Source organism: Hemitrygon akajei, chromosome 19 (genome assembly GCF_048418815.1).
Source record: "Hemitrygon akajei chromosome 19, sHemAka1.3, whole genome shotgun sequence".
Classification (NCBI taxonomy): Eukaryota; Metazoa; Chordata; class Chondrichthyes; order Myliobatiformes; family Dasyatidae; genus Hemitrygon; species Hemitrygon akajei.
The window spans coordinates 56378832-56395210 of record NC_133142.1 but is presented as its reverse complement, the minus strand read 5'-3'; the positions used below and the strand labels follow the sequence as shown (position 1 = coordinate 56395210).

The window sequence follows — 16379 nt, the reverse complement described above, 5'->3', positions numbered from 1 at the left end:
TTCCTACAGCTTTAACAGTACTTAAAATTTGAATTAACAATTTATCAGGGATATGAATGTCTACGCCACTCAACACGCATGCCTACATTACCAGTAACCCCATGGATTCGCACCACCGCTCAACCCCAGCAGCATCCATAACCACGTACCATAATTACTTTACCAGACAATAGTTTAGCACAGGCTTAAACACACAACCCACTGGATCAATGCTCAGGGCAATCACACAGCATCCAACAAATCGATCCCAGACGATATCCCCACAATCGAAACACTCTGGTTCTGTCAGCTGTAAGTCTAGGAAGACAATCTCCGGCCCCACCAAAAGTCTGAGATTGAGGTGCAAAACCCTGAAACCCCCTGTTTGCGTGGATGCTGCATGATTCGTTACCCTGTTACAAATAAGTAGCACAAAATAACAGATGGTACACTGCATATAATTAACTGATTTAGCTTTATAATTCTTAATTTGACTAAAAAGTTAGTGAAGAAAAAGCCAGAACAAGAGAAGGGCCCATTGTAATGAAATAGTCTAATGTACACAAGTTGGAGCTCATGCTTTCCCCTTTGCCGATCTTCCTTCAATCTCCCCAGGCTTCGTCGAATCATGGCCCTACTCGGGGTCGAGTCCTACAACCTCTTCTCTCCGGCTTCTTCTCCCTTCATCTTCCGCCGTACAAAAGACTCAGCTCATACTGTTGTCAGGCACACAACATGAAAACACACTCCCTTCATTGGATGGCTTACATTCCAAAACACCTGTTATCTCTAACCATGACCCAAACACTGCTTCTACAGAAAGACCATTACGTTAGCAGTGAAACCTTTCTCAGGGTATTACACCAGAATCTTTCCTGTAACACTGGAGCATTTTATCTTGTTAAGTAGTCTCATGTGTGGCACTTCATCAAATGCCTTCTGAAAATCCAAGTAAATGACATCCACTGCCTCTCCTTTGTTCACCCTGCTTGTTACTTTCTCACTCTAACAGATTTGTCAGGCAAGATTTCCAGTCACAGAAACCATGCCTCGAAACCTCATCCTTAATAATAAACTCCAACACTTCCCCAACCACTGAGGTTAGGCTAACTGGCCTATAATTTCCTTTCTTTTACCTTCCTCGCTACCTAAAGAGTGGAGTGACATGTGCAATCTTCCAGTCCTCTGGGACCATACCAGAATCAAGTGATTCTTGAAAAATCATGACCTCTTGATGTGATCTCTTATTTTTTTGGAACTTCCCTTACAGCAATGCAGTAACATACATGCTAATTATGGCAAAGATATTGGACTTATGAAAATAAAACCTTTGTGGTGACCGTACATGGTATATTTCATACAGTTTAACAATATGTTTGGTTTAGACTACTTGTGAACCCTTTGCTTGTGAAGAAGTGGACTCTGCCATCTACCTTGATGAGGCATTATTCACAGGAAGTCCCCATGTGGCTTTCTCCCTGGTAATCTTTGCTTAAGCATAACTAAATAATAGTTGATTTGGGGGCTTGGAAAGTATATGGGATGGAAGGGGAGTAGGTCTGTAGAAGGAGTGAGATTGTTGCAATGATCAGAGGATGGACTTCTGGGTTATGTTGTAGGAGTTTTAGAGGTAAGTAAGTAAGAATGACTAGGTATTAATATAAGAGCAGTATTTATATATTTACTGAGGGCATAATTGTTTGCATTACACTCCATCTGCCATATCTCCACCCATTACTGTAACTGATCTATATTCTGCTGTATTTTTGATAGCCCTCTATACTGTCCACAATTCTGTCAATCTTTGTGTTAAATGCAAATTTTCTAACCACACCATGTACATTTTCATTAATACAAAATGGTGAAGGCTTTCAAATGTTAAGAAACATTCCGAATGTTAAAAGGCTTGAACAGATTAGATATGGCAGTTATTTCCCATTGTAGGGGTTTCTAGGACTTCAGGATTGAAGGACGTCCATTTAGAACAAAGATGCGGAGAAATTACTTTAGTCAGAGGGTGGTAAATCTGTGAAATTTGTTGCCATGAGAGGCTGTGGAGGCCAAGTCATTGGGTGTATTTAAGGCAGAGATAGATAGGTTCTTGATTGGCCAGGGCATCAAAGGGTACGGGGAGAAGGCAGGGGAATGGGGTTGACTGGAAAAATTGGATCAGCCCATGATTGAATGGCAGAGCAGACTCGATGGGCTGAATGGCCTACTTCTGCTCTTATATCTTATGGTCTTATGGACTTGCTGAGGTCCTCCAGTATTTTGAGTTTAGTTAAAGATTTCCAGTAACTGCAGAATTTCTTGTGGTTACATTTTTCATCCGTGTCACTTACCGGTATATATGTTATAAACCACTGACGTCCCAGCACTGGTCTCTGGATCATTGCTTGTCATGGCCCTCAACCCAGAAGAACACTCTTCTACTACTACCCTCTGTTTTCTATGGGCTGCTAACTCAGAATCCAAACTACCAAGTTACCTGGATCCCATGTATTTTAATCTTCTGTATTAGCCTACTGTGAGATACCTTGTCAAATACCTCCTGGCATTTAATTCATGGATCAAAATATCCAGATTTTCCCATCTCTTCCTTGTTGCTTATTTCTCCTTTGTGGCAATCAGTGTGTTAATGTTGTTTGGCTGTTGTAGGAAGGAGTTGAGGACTGAACCTTGCTGTGATTGCAGTTGACAGCTGATTGACACTTAAAAGTGACAATAGAACCAATGCAGATAGTTATGTAATGCTCCTTATGCAGTGTAAAGCATAGCGGTATAGTGCCTTAGAAGGGTGTGATTGGACATGGGATATACACAAAGGCTTTTTAAGACTTCTAAGATGAAGCAAACCAAATCTTGGGCCTTTGTTTGGAAAAAATAGCATGGATTAAAATTGTTAGAAATATCCATTAGATAACATCTAATGGATATGGTAGCTCATTTTCAAATTAAAATACAGAAAATATTCCTGTGAAAGATGATTAAAAATTGATTTCCTAAAACTACGCCTAAAACTATAACCTAATCAAAGTTTGGCATATATTTGTGTGAGTTTTATATTCCACCTTAATTTTTTTAGTATTTTTTGCTCTTGTTAGAAAAATGTACTTCCAAACTTAGCACAAACTTGATGATACTTTATAATAACATTCTGACCTATATCTTACTAGCATCATGTCCATTTTGTCAATGTGTGTGCATGCATTGGAACTATATATTGCTGTAGATTTGGCATATTAGGATTCAGATCTAGCTTGAACTGACGAATAGAAATGGGCCTTTCTAATTATATAGCTCTAGTTCTAAGACCCCAATAAAAATGTGACCATATAAAGTCAAAAGTTATTAACATAATCAGTACACTTCTTCAAACATGCTATAAGTATAACCATTAATAGGAAATTCTAAACCACAGACCAATGAATAAGGGAACATTCTTCAGATATTTTGAATGATGCTGATGCAGCAAAAATAAATATTTATTATGTGAAGAACTTTTTAAAAGCTATTATTAATGCTTTTTGAGATAGTGATTTAGATGCATATCATATTTTTTTACTGAGTTAAGTTTTGTATGTAATTAGTTTTGCTACAACAAGTGTATGGGACATTGGAAAAAAGTTGAATTTCCCCATGGGGATGAATAAAGTATCTATCTATCTATCTATTACACTGCATTAACTTTGACATGTAGTATTTGATGATATTAATCATTTGATTTTAAAGAACTAAACAAGTTCCTGGCTCTGTAAAGTGGAAAATACTTGAATTCTTCCTCACTGTTGATTACTGGAGTGTGTGTGGTCAGAAAATAGCAAGTTTCTGATTGGGGGAATAAACATACAGCTATAAGGTTAAATTGATAATTAAAGATAACTAATCAAGAAATCATAAAATTATTGTTTAAATAACCTACAATTTTTTTCTTCTTTAGAAACACAAGGTGGATTTATTTTACAAACTGCGGCATGTAATGAATGAACTGATTGACTTGCGGAGGCAGCTTCTGTCTGGTCATCTCACCCAAGACCAAATCCGTGATGTCAAGCGACACATCACAGTCCGCTTGGATTGGGGCAATGAGTAAGTTCATTCAGAGAATTAGATTAAAAGTATTTTATACAATGCTGACTGTTCATATAACTGTCCAGAATCACCTTGTGAAACTGTCCCTTCAGTGGTCAAAACAATGAAGGGTATGAGTGAGTTGAATGATCCAAAAGCCGAAGGTCAATGATTTAAAGTGGGACTGAATCTCTTTTGTCCCAATAAGACCATTGTTAAATCTTTAAATAGTTGTAAATTACAGACCAGCTTCTGAAATGTAATTTATCTAAGCAATGAGAATAGTTTTAATATTAGGGTGCAGATCATTGATGTCTAATTTGGAATTTCTTTGTCTGTACCAATTTTTCCCTGTCCAAATTTAGCCTGTGAATTTAAACAAGATTATTTTTAGATTGCATATTTTAACTGGAAATTTTATGTGCCTATCAAGCAATTAGCATGAAGAATTCCTTTGTAAGCATTGACAGGGAGTTGGCTGTTTGTGGCAGTAGTGAATCTACTGCTGACTAAAAAGGCTATAAGTAGCTACAATCTATTTGGTGAAATTTTTTATCTACAATTGCTAATACATTTAATTTATTTATAGCTATACAGTGAATCTTGCATAGTTTGATGGGCATTTTTGTTCGTGATCTCTGGATATTTGAATTGGAGAAAGATTTTCATCTCATTTTACCTTTTCTCTGATCATTCCTCATTTGCTTTCATATATCGTGTTAGCTGCATGGTTGCCTACATGAAGTTGGGGAGCAGCAAGGATTATTTTGGTTTTGTAATTTATTTTTTTTAATTGAAGTTCATCATCAAACAAACATTTCCATAAGATGTATTGCAGACAACTCCTTCCATTTCTCTGAACTGGTACATTTCCATAGATACCTCCATATTATTGTTCATTCTTCCTCAGATATAATTATCCTTTCTTCCTTCTTCCATTTTGTTTTAATGTATGAAGTCGAATGTGTTTTAAGATTTGACAACCCCTTATACATGCTTGAAATGATTCTACTACCATTATCTGAATTATATGCTTTTCTAAATAGCTCTATCAAGCATGCACTTGCCTTGGTTACATTTTTAAGCATCCTATTAACATATTGTCACATCTGTAAATACTGATAAAAATCTTGTATTTCTAATGTGTTTCTCTTTAAGCATTTCAAAACTGAACAGTGTTCCTTCTTTCATTATGTTGCAAAGAACTGTTATTCCTTTAGCTGTCCAGTCCTTAAATCTAGCATCCAGTTTATTTGGCGTAAAATCCGAGTCATATGCACAGCATTAAAGAATTGCAATATCTCCCTCGAGATTATATTCTTTTATAGTAGTTTTCCATATTTTAAGAGTCAGTTTCACCCATGGGTTATCAATAGTATTTATGTAACTTTGCAAGTTGTTATCAGCCAAAATTGCTTGTATGGGGATGGACAATACCTGCTCCTCAATGTTTTTCCATTGAGTGTCATATGATGGGTTGCATCAACATATCACAGCTCTCAACTGTGCTGCAAAATAATAATCTCTAAGAGAAGGTAGGTCCCATCCCCCCTTTTCCTTTGCTAATTGCAAAGTTTTGAGACGAACTCTAGGCCTTTTACCCTGCCAAATATACCTTGATAGCATCTTGTTCCATTCATTGAATTGATTTTGATTAATCTCTATTGGTAGGGTGTGAAAGAGATGTAACAGTCTGGGCAGTATATTCATTTTAATAGACTCAATCGTTGAACTGAGACTGAAAAAAGGAATCAGGTTCCATCTTGCCATATCTTCCTTAATTTTTTTATTTAAAGGCTGATAATTGCATTCTGATAATTTTGCCAAATCTTTTGGCATAATGATGCCCAAATATTTGAAAGACTCTGTTTGCAATGCCCAGGGATATCTACTTTCAATTTCTCTTGGTGGGCTATAGTTATATGAAAGTAATTGGGTTTATCTATGTTGATCTTGTATCCTGATAATTGACCATATAGTTCAAAGGATTGCATCAATTTAGGTAAAGAGTATCTTGGTTGCCCCAGATAGATCAAAATGTCATCAGCATAACAATCCAATTTATGCTCTGTCCCTTTAATAGTAATTCCCCTGATATCTTCATTTTGTCTGATGTATTGAGCTAATAGTTCCAGATATAATGCGAAGAGTAGCGGTGACCATGCACAACCCTGTCTCCTGCCCCTTTCTAGGGTAAGACTATTTGATAAATATCCATTGATTTTAATCCTAGCGGTAGGGTTGTCATATAGTGTCTGTATAGTTTTAATAATTGTGTCTTGGAAACCAAATCTATGTAAAACTCTGCAAAGAAAATTCCAGTTAACTGAATCAAATGCCTTTTCAGCGTCCACGCTTATCACTATTGCTTCGATTTTATTTTTTTGTATATGATCCATAATGCGAAGTGTCCTTCGTGTATTGTCTTGTGTTTGGCGTTGTCGTATAAAACCTGTCTGATCGATACGTATCACTATGGGTACAAACTCCTCTAATTGTTTGGCCATGATGGAAGTAAATAATCTATAACCTCCATTAAGAACGGATATTGGTCTAAATGACCCGCATTCCATTTTATTCTTGCCTTTTTTCGGTATAGCTGAGATTATCACTTCCTTCCAACTGGGTGGCATTTGTGCCTTTTTTTAGAGCCCAGTTCGGTGTGGGGAGTAAAACAGGAATTAACTCATCTTTAAATTCTTTGTACCACTCTGCCGTATACCCATCTGATCCTGGTGACTTGCTTAATTTAAGCCTACTAATTGCAGCTTTTAATTCAACTTCAGTTATGTCAGCAGTCATCGTTCTATTTTGTTTTTCGCTTAAAGTGGGTAACTCTAGAGTATTCAAGAAGGTGCCAATTTTGGGTTATGCTTCCCCCTGGAACTTTGGAACATAGAGTTTTGTAAAACACTTCAAAAGCTTCTTGAATTTCACTTAGCTTATTTTTTATTATTTTTGTTCTTGGGTCCCTAATTCTATGAATTGTGTTTTCTGCTTTTTTTTTTTAGTTTCCACACCAGTATTTTCATAGATTTCGATCACTTTCATAATGTTTCTGTTTCAGAAACATTAAATTTTTCCTGATCTCTTGCATGGCCAAACTATTAATTTCATTCCTAATTTTTTAAAAATTTCCCCTAATGTATCCTGTGCCAAATTCAATTTTGTGTTTTTCTCTAGTTCCTTCAGCCTATTTTGTAATTCCTCTAATGTTTTATTGCTTATTTTTTTCTTATAAGAAGATATTGCTATAATTTTCCCTCTTAAGGCAGCCTTCAGAGTATCCCATAAAATGGGAGGTGAAACCTCTCCATTATCATTAAATTCTAAGTAGAGACCAATTTCTTTTTTAATTTGTTGCTTAAAGTTCGGATCATTGAGTAGACTTGAATTTAGTTTCCAAATAGTATTCTTTTGTTGTAGGTCAAAATCAACAGATAAATATATAGGTGCATGGTCACTTACATCTATTGTCCCAATTCCACAGGTGTTTATTTTGTCTTTGTCTTTTCCAAATGTTATGAAATAGTCTATTCTTGTATATACAGAATAAGGAGCAGAATAATGAGTGTAATCCCTTCTGTCAGAGAAAAGGTCCCTCCATATATCAATTAAACTAACATCCTCAAAAAGTGTATAACTTCCTTATGTAAGGATTTTGTTTCATAGGTTTTTCTATTGGAAGAGTCTAAGTTTGGTTGTAATTGTAAATTTAAGTCTCCCCCACATATCAGGAGACCTTCTGCTTCCGTTACCATAATATCAGTAATTTTCTGAAAGAAACCAATATCACTTCCTGGGGGTGCATATATATTCAATAAAGTAACTGAATTTCTGTCTATATTCCCCCTTACCAGAATATATCTGCCCTCTTTATCTCCCATTTTGAATACTTTTTCAAAATTTAGCTTACTTGTGACAAGAATAGCAACTCCTCTCCTATGTCCTGATTTATATGAGGAGAAAAACAAATTAGTGAAGCCCATTCTCTTTAGTTTTCTATACTCATTATCACTTAAATTATCACCATGTAAATATACTACATGGGCTTGTTCTTTTTTCATTTTGGATAGAATTCTATTACATTTGATTGGATTTAATAGTCCATTGACATTAAAAGAAATGAATTTTACCTTGTCCTTAGCCATCTGTATTTATCTGTCAATGTATCATTGAAATTAGCAGAATAAAACTTAATCGATCTACTCCCTGAACAAATAAGAGCCAAGAAACGCAAATAATAACAAAAAAGGCAGAAAGGTGTGATTCCAAGGCTGAGGTCTCTGGTAGATGACCCTGCGTTGAGCTAAAGGAAATGTCTAGCTGTGGGGGATAACCCCTCCTACTTGTGAGTTGAGGGCCCCCATTGCAGTATCCATAAAAGTCAGTGAACAAATCCATTATACAGAAAAGATTTCCCTGTGTACTCCTTTTTATATATATATATATATATATATATATATATATATATATACATATACATACACACACACACACACACACACACACACACACACACACACACACACACACACGTATGTTCTCATTTTGGTGGGGAAAAAGGAGTAAGTGATCGAATAAAGGAGAATAACAGTAATATAAAATTCACATTATAATAAGTATTTCTCGAGATAGGTATATCACTGTCTATTTTTGCTTCCGTTTAGCTTCTCAACATTTTTAAAGTTAGTCAACCCTTATGGCTCTTCTGTACGGGGTGAGGGCTGTCTCTGGGAAACTCCCAGTCTCTTCCTGATATACTTCTCTCGGCCTCCTCCCGTTTCCTGCTTTCTCGATTCTCGTACTACTTCCCAAGCAGAGCGGATAATTCCTCTGCCTGGCTTTCCCTCGGTTTGATCATGCTGACGGGCAGCCCTCTGGCCTTCATGTCTGTAGTCGCCTCTTCCACTGTCTGATACAGTTGGATCCCACCTTGATAAAACACTCGAAGTTTAGTAGGGTACAGAGTTCGAAATCTAATCCTTTCTTGCTTTAATATTCACTTTACTTCAGAGTATTTTTTATGTTTCTGCAGGACCTCCGGGGGAGGGTAATCTTGATTGAAATATATTAATTTACCATCTAAAACCACCCTCTTCTTACCCCAGGCCCTTCGTAGAATCTCCGTCTTGGTAGTGTATCGAAGGAATTTAATTACTATTGAGCATGGCTTATCTTCTCTGTCTCGGGTAGGCCACGGAACGATTGCACCATGCGCTCTCTCAGTTTCCAGCTCCATAGTTGAAGGAATCTCCAGCGCGTCCCACAGCAACTTTCGTATAAACTCCGTCACAGACAAACCCTCCGCTCCTTCGGGAACGTTGTATATCTGATATTTTTCCACCGTGATCTTCCCTCCAGGTCAAGCAGTTTACTTTCTTGTTGATTTAATATTTTTATCATCTTACTTAGCATTTGTTCCACGTTTTGCACGCAATCTTCCACCTGCTCAACTCGAGTCTCTGCTACCGCTATTTTTTGATTGAAGTTGGCGAGCTCTGACTTAATATCATGTAGCTGCTGTTTTATATCTTTTTGGAACTCCTGTATCTTTTTCAAAATTTTGATCATATTTGCGGCTTCGCATGAACGAGGCCCGTCGTCAGCCTCTCTAGCACGCAGTCGGGTAGGAGAGCTGCTCGCTGCACCCCTCTCGTCCACAGGCTCCGCAGTGTTGCTTTTTTTATTTCCATTCTTTTTCCCCATTCTTGTCCCCTTATCAGTTCAAATACTTCCGAAAAATCCTATATTTGATGGGTTAACGGGGCAAAATATGCGTTTTTCCGGAGGAGCTATTGACTTAAGCTGCCATTCTCGAATATGATGTCACCAGAACCCAGCAAGGATTATTTGAAGGTGAAATTTCATGTGCCAGTCAAGCAATTAGCACAAAAAATTCCTTTGAAGAATTTATTTTGAAATATTCAATAAAGTGATGAGACCTCTCTCCTGTGCACACAATAATTTAAGAAGCCTAACAAGCAATTGATCATAAATACTTAGTGATTTTACTTATGTAGTCCTCATCATTGTCTTCCTATTCTTTAATGTATCAGCTCAACTGTTCATGCCATTACAGTATATTCTTCGATAGAAGATACCCTTTTCAGATGTTCTTTGACTCAGTAGTGTCTATAAATTTACTGACTAGGCTTTTAAACTTCCTACATGATAATGCAAGTTGTAAGTTTTACATCAATAATAGGACTGCAGCACTGGTCTTATATGCTTGTTGCCTTATATTCAATTGTCTTATTTGAATTTTATAAAGTGAACAGACATTGTGTAGTCATCAGTGAATATCCCACTTTTGACCTTATGCTGGTAGGAAAGGCGTTAATGAAGCAGCTGACAATCACTAGACTAAAGAGTTCCTGAACTGTTATCCACTGACTAAAATGATTCTTCATACCCATTGACTTTACCAAAGATACTTTATGTTATCAGTCCAGCTTTTATATCAAGGACAGTTACCTTCACCCCCCTCCCCATCCTCAATACAGCATATTTTTGGAATAAAGTTAATATGAGATCAAGAGCTATGTGTCCTAAGTGAAATCAAATTGACTAATTGACTAAGTGCTGTTTGATGGGACTGACAATCATTTTGAGAGCAGACTGACAGGGTTGTAACCGGAATGAATTTGTCCTGCATTTTGGAAATGGCATATTTGGGCACCTTTCCACACTGACAATTAGTTGCAGTGTTTTAACAATATTGAAACAGCTTGGCTCAAATACTAAGATGCCATTTTCAACGCTCCATCAATGATATTATCTGGTCCTGTAATCTTTTTTCTATGCAGTACCATTTGTTGAAAAGCTGTGGAGTGAATTAAAATTGAAAAACTGGCTTCTGAAATTACAGTAACCTCCAGGAGATGCTCAAATAATAATCCACTGGGCTCTCCAGCTGAAGGAGTCTGTAAATGTTTTGCCATTTCTTTAGAATCTGCATTCTATTCCCTGGAACTGCATCATAACATCTTCACTGTTTAATTGTCCACTATCATTTAGACCTAGATGTGACAAAACTGTGGAATTTTAATGTGATGTATTGAGTGTAAGTTGATGTAGTTCTTCTCGCAGTATGCTGTTTCTGCTGTTTATCTGCAATAGTTTCAGGTTGGGCACCAGGTTTTAAAGTATGATTGATACTGTGAAACTAACAAACTGAACCACACAGAAGTTGTAACTAGAAGATATAAAATAACTTTATTCATAATGCACAATGTTTTATACCTTTTAAATACAAATATAACAATAAACGATTCAAAGGTTGAAAGATCCAATTTAATGTCAGAGAAATGTAGACAATATACATCCTGAAATGATTTTTCTTTGCAAACATCCACAAAAACAAAGAAGTGCCCCAAAGAATGCATGACAGTTAAATGTGAGAACCTCAAAGTACCCCCCCAGCTTCCCCACATATGCGTAAGCGGCAACAAGCGATGATACCCCCTCCCCCCCAGCAAAAAAAAGCACACCCACAAGCAAGCACAAGCGTGAGCTAGGCAATAGCAAAAACACAGACTTGCAGTACTTGCAGTTACCCCAAAGATTATCACATTTCATCTGGCATTCAACAAACCACAGGTTCTCTCTCTCCCTAATAAGGGAGAAGGTGGTGTCCCCTATTTTCACAGTGAGCGGGAGACGTAACAATAACCTGCTGGTTTACTATCTTAAAAAGTCCGTTTTGTCACTGTTTATGAGCTCTATGCCTGAAGATCCCAAAGATTTTCTAGCCTTCCTGACAACACACGAGTCTCCTGCTGTGACATCGACCCTCGATCCACCTGTCTCCAGAGCCCCAAGATCCTAGGCTTCCAAATACAAGCGAGACTCTCAGGCCAAACCCTTGGCATGCCAAATAACTGCTGGTTCTGAAACCACGAGAATGGGTCCCATTCCAATTGTTACGGATTCAGCAACAATAAATATATGTGAGGCAGGGTTTTTTATAACAAATAAAACATTTATTAAACACTGAAAAACAAACCCCCAAAAAGTAAACAGACGACTAACGCAACCGGAAATCAGCTGCTGTGCGGCAGCCTAAACAGTTCTTAAAGCGATAAGGCTTAAACAGTTCTTAAAGCGATGTTGCAAAAACAGTTCTTCAAAGTAGTACTGCAAAAGTTCAAAATGCTTACAGTCCATTAAAGGAGAGACTTTTTAGACGATTTAAATTCTCTTTCACGTCGTGTTGCTGCAGTTCCCAGTTGAACTATACTTTTCCCGGAGAATTTACGAAGATGAAAATGAAACAGCTTAAAGGCACTGACCTTTCCTTGACAAAACTGTACACAACCCTTTCTGCTATTATTTGCAGAGGTTACCATGGGCACAGTCAACAAATTCCTTCCGAATGAGGATCAAACAAGGTCGAACCTGTTTCACCGTTGAAATCGACTTTCCTCGATCTTTTAGCTCCCGAACTCCGATCTTCACTCTCCACTGATTTTTAACTGGCAGTATTATAAAGAAACTGCCGGCAATGACCTTTTAAACTTTAGGCATTAAATAAAACTCCACCTTTCAACCAAACTGCGTCATAATATTGGACCACACAGTGGCATGGAGTCAAAATGGCAAATCCAGCCACGAACTGCCCCTCCTCACAGGGAGGGGTCCTCCTTTTATACCCTGTAAAAAAAACCTGTCACATGACCTCTACTGGCGGGAAAATGACGTCACTCCACCATCACAAGACCACTACCTTAAGTCCAGTATAGCTTCAACACCACTGTCACGTGAGAAGTACAAGATACCCACAGGTACGTAACACAATAAAGAACAGAAGTCTGCATGTAACTCCAGGTCAGGGTCTTCAAAAGAACACCGAAAGGGAAAAATAAAGATATTAAAGATGGAAATAGAGCTGTTTGGTGCAATATCTTCGGCGAAATGGTCTGTTACTGAGCTGTACGGTTCTATGATATGCTTTTAACAATGTGTTAATATAGGAGAAAACCACCTAATGCCTTCCTGATCTCATTCTTTAGTTTTCAATTAGCACCAATGAATATGAGTATTTATCCACTATCTCCCTTGCATAATTTCAATGGTGCAGAATTCAGAATGTCCCACATGCAATGATTCATCTCAATGATCCCAAAGCATCAGTTAAAGTTAAATTGTAAACACGTTTTAATTGCTGAAGACAGGCTCTGTGGTCTCTTGTGTCTTCATTTTAATTAATGTCTGCTATCCATGATTTCATAACTCCAGAATAATCCTGAACACTGCTTCAGTGTTCATTGAATCAATATTGGTCCCCAGCTTCATAATAGATATTCCCACAGCAGGAAGTTGTAGATTGTAAAGAAGTATAATCCTGAAGCTACTGAATGCCTGCAGTGAGTAACAGATGCACAGCTCTAAGCTGATGGCTTTGTACTGAACATATTCTAAACCTCACATTATGATCAGAGAAGAAATTCAAAGCAAACCAGAGCATTCATATCAGTTTGTTGGCTTGGCTTACATTGTTATTTTCACAATGACTTTTATAGATTTATGGAAGAAACATGTTTTGCCTTGTTGGTTGTCCTTCATATCTGATGATGACAGGAAACCTGTGCAGGAGAGTTTTGAAAGTGTAAAAGCCATTGCATTTGGGGCTGTTCCACTCTCTTGACCTTGCAAGTCCGGGTCCAGAGTCCAGAGGTACAAGTAGTCATGACATTTGGGTCTTCCTAGGTCTTAGTGGATGACCATAACTACTACTGTGTCTTGTCAAGCCTTTCGCTCTCCACGGTATTGCCTAACCACCTTTCTGTTCATAGAATCTTACTGTTGATTTCATCCATCCAGTCCACTGAAGCTGACAATATACTAGGACAGGTATGTCCATGGGGACCAAAGGTGGTGTCCCAAAGACAAGCCCCTTCACCAGAGGTGCTACCCCTCCATAGACACCCCATAGACCCCATTTTTTGCTCTATAACCTTTAATACAAAGAGTTAATATACCAGATGGTTTATTAACTCTGAAGTGCTACTTAAATATTTTTTTAAAATTCTGCCTTAAAGCCATTTCATTAAAATGTAGTTTGTACATTTTAGGTTATTCTAGATACAAGTCCTGAAGTGTTCAGGCTTATTAAACTCTTGTTTTATGCATGTTTACTTCAGTATTGTTATATCTTTAGAATTATATAGTCTAATTTCAGAGGAAAATACAAAAGAGATTTGACTGTGGTGTACTCAGCAATATTGCTTCTTTAATATTCAAGCCAGACCTATAAAAGAAAAAGAGATAAACTCTGCTTATGCACTACCTAACTATTACAAGTCCTCATGGTTCACTAGGTTCCCTCCATGGTCCCAGTTTCTACATTCTCCGAACTTGCTAGTGTCTGTTTTGTAACTCCAGAAACTGATTGAAAGAAAAACACAGGAGCCGGGACATTTGCCTACTTAGTTTTTCTTTCTTGTTTTTCAGTAAGACTCACATGTCATGGTGGTGTAATGATATGTGCCATTCACTTAATTCTTACATATAATCCATAATAACATATGTAAGCAAACAAAGAATACCTAATCAAATAATATATTTACAATATTACTCAAATATTATTGAAATATTAAATACACTATACTCCTCCCAGCTTAGGTATAAACTCTAACTCAAAATAGAATGCATTTCAATTCAAGTATGTAACTTATAGCTCTCTAGTCATTTTATTTACACACACACCCACACCCACACCTCACACTGCTTTGTCCATTGCTATTTCTTCCTGATATGTGGTAGTGAGGCCAAGGGGAGGAGCCCAATGGTCAGGTTTGGTAGGAACTGATTATGGTAATTGTCAATTCCTAAAAAGGACTGCAACACATTCTTTGGGCTTAGGGTATCCACCACATCTTGAATTTAGTAAACACGCTTGTGTAATCCTTGTCCATCAATTGAGTGACCACAGTAAGTGATGCTTGGTTTAAAGAATTCGCACTCATTGCATTCTGCTAAGTCCATAATCTTCTAATGTTTTTAACGCTATCTTGAGATTTTGGAGATGTTCCTTGTCATCCTCACTGGTAACAATGATGTCAATGATGACAGCCTTGCAGCATTTCATCCATAGCTTTCTGCCAGAATGTAGGCTCAGATGCTACCCCAAAATAAGACTATTACAGTATGATGATAAAGCACTTTGTAAATGTTTATGATGAGAAATACTTTGGACTCTTCTTCCATTTTCATCTATAGGTATTGCCTTAATGAAGTCCACTTTGCTGAAGATGTTCCCTGCAGAAAGTTTTGCTAAGATATCCTTCATCTTTAGCAGAGGGTATTGATCTGCTTTCAGTACTGGGTTGGTGGTGTCTTTAAAATCACCAGGGATCCTGATAGACCCATCCTTCTTGGACACTGGGACCACTGACATTACCCATGGGCTCCACTCAGCTTTTGAAAATATTCCTTCAGTCTCTGTGCAATCTAGCTCACTGGCTACTTTATCACAGATAGTAAAAGGAACCAAATTGGCTTTGTAAAACTCGGGTGTGGCATTTTCATTTCACATTATTTTATCCTTGATACTTTTCAAGCTTTTCAATACCATCCTTGAACTCTGCTTTGGTATCATGCAGTACCTTTCTTAATTTACTTTCAGTTACCTCTTGCAGGGGACGTGACATGCAAATGATGGATGGATTCCAATCAAGTTGTAGTTATCTTAGCCACTCATGTCCTCATGAATGTCATTCCCACAGGAATTAACTTTTCTCCAGTATAAGTTCTTAGTTTGATATCTATGGGTTTCAGTTCAGTATCTTCGAAATGCTGTTCAGACTCATTTTCTGGAATGACTGAAACAGCTGAGCCAGTGTCCAGCTCCATTTTAATTAATTTGCCATTCACTTCCGGTGTAAGCCGTATATTGTTTCTCTCCTGTTAGTTTTCACATTATATAGCTCAAGGCCACCTAGTCCTGTGTCACTCTCAAGAATTTCAGATTTTTCATCAACTGCATGCAGATTAGTGAATTTTTGAAGCTGCAACTTGACTTGATATCTTTTTCTTCCCTGTGCAGTCCCATTTTTGTCTACCCAACATGATCTTTGTATGTGCCCTACTTTGTTGCATTTTTTGCAAGTTTCGCCTTTAAACCTGCATTGGTCTGGTATATTTGAGCCCTTGCGTTTGGCCAAGGAGGTTTCTGTTTAGACATTGTAATTTTGTTCACACTCATTTTCATTACTGACTGCAACTCAATTGTGTCTCTGCATGCTGCTTCCATTGGTACAGTGATTTCAGCTGCCCTTTTAAATGTGAGTTGTGCTTCAGTTAGGAAATGCTTTCTTGTAAGACTT

At 37.5% G+C, this 16379-nt stretch overlaps 1 protein-coding gene across 7 annotated transcripts in view; it reads left to right on the top strand.

Annotated features, from left to right (window-relative positions):
• The window catches only part of dock3 (dedicator of cytokinesis 3), a 968429-nt gene that overhangs the window by 355600 nt on the left and 596450 nt on the right, over positions 1 to 16379 (top strand). For all 7 annotated transcript variants that reach the window (XM_073072555.1, XM_073072554.1, XM_073072550.1 and 4 more), the window contains exon 6: positions 3920 to 4068. In XM_073072555.1, coding sequence (XP_072928656.1) covers positions 3920 to 4068 — 149 coding nt within the window. The remainder of the gene's footprint in view (positions 1 to 3919; positions 4069 to 16379) is intronic.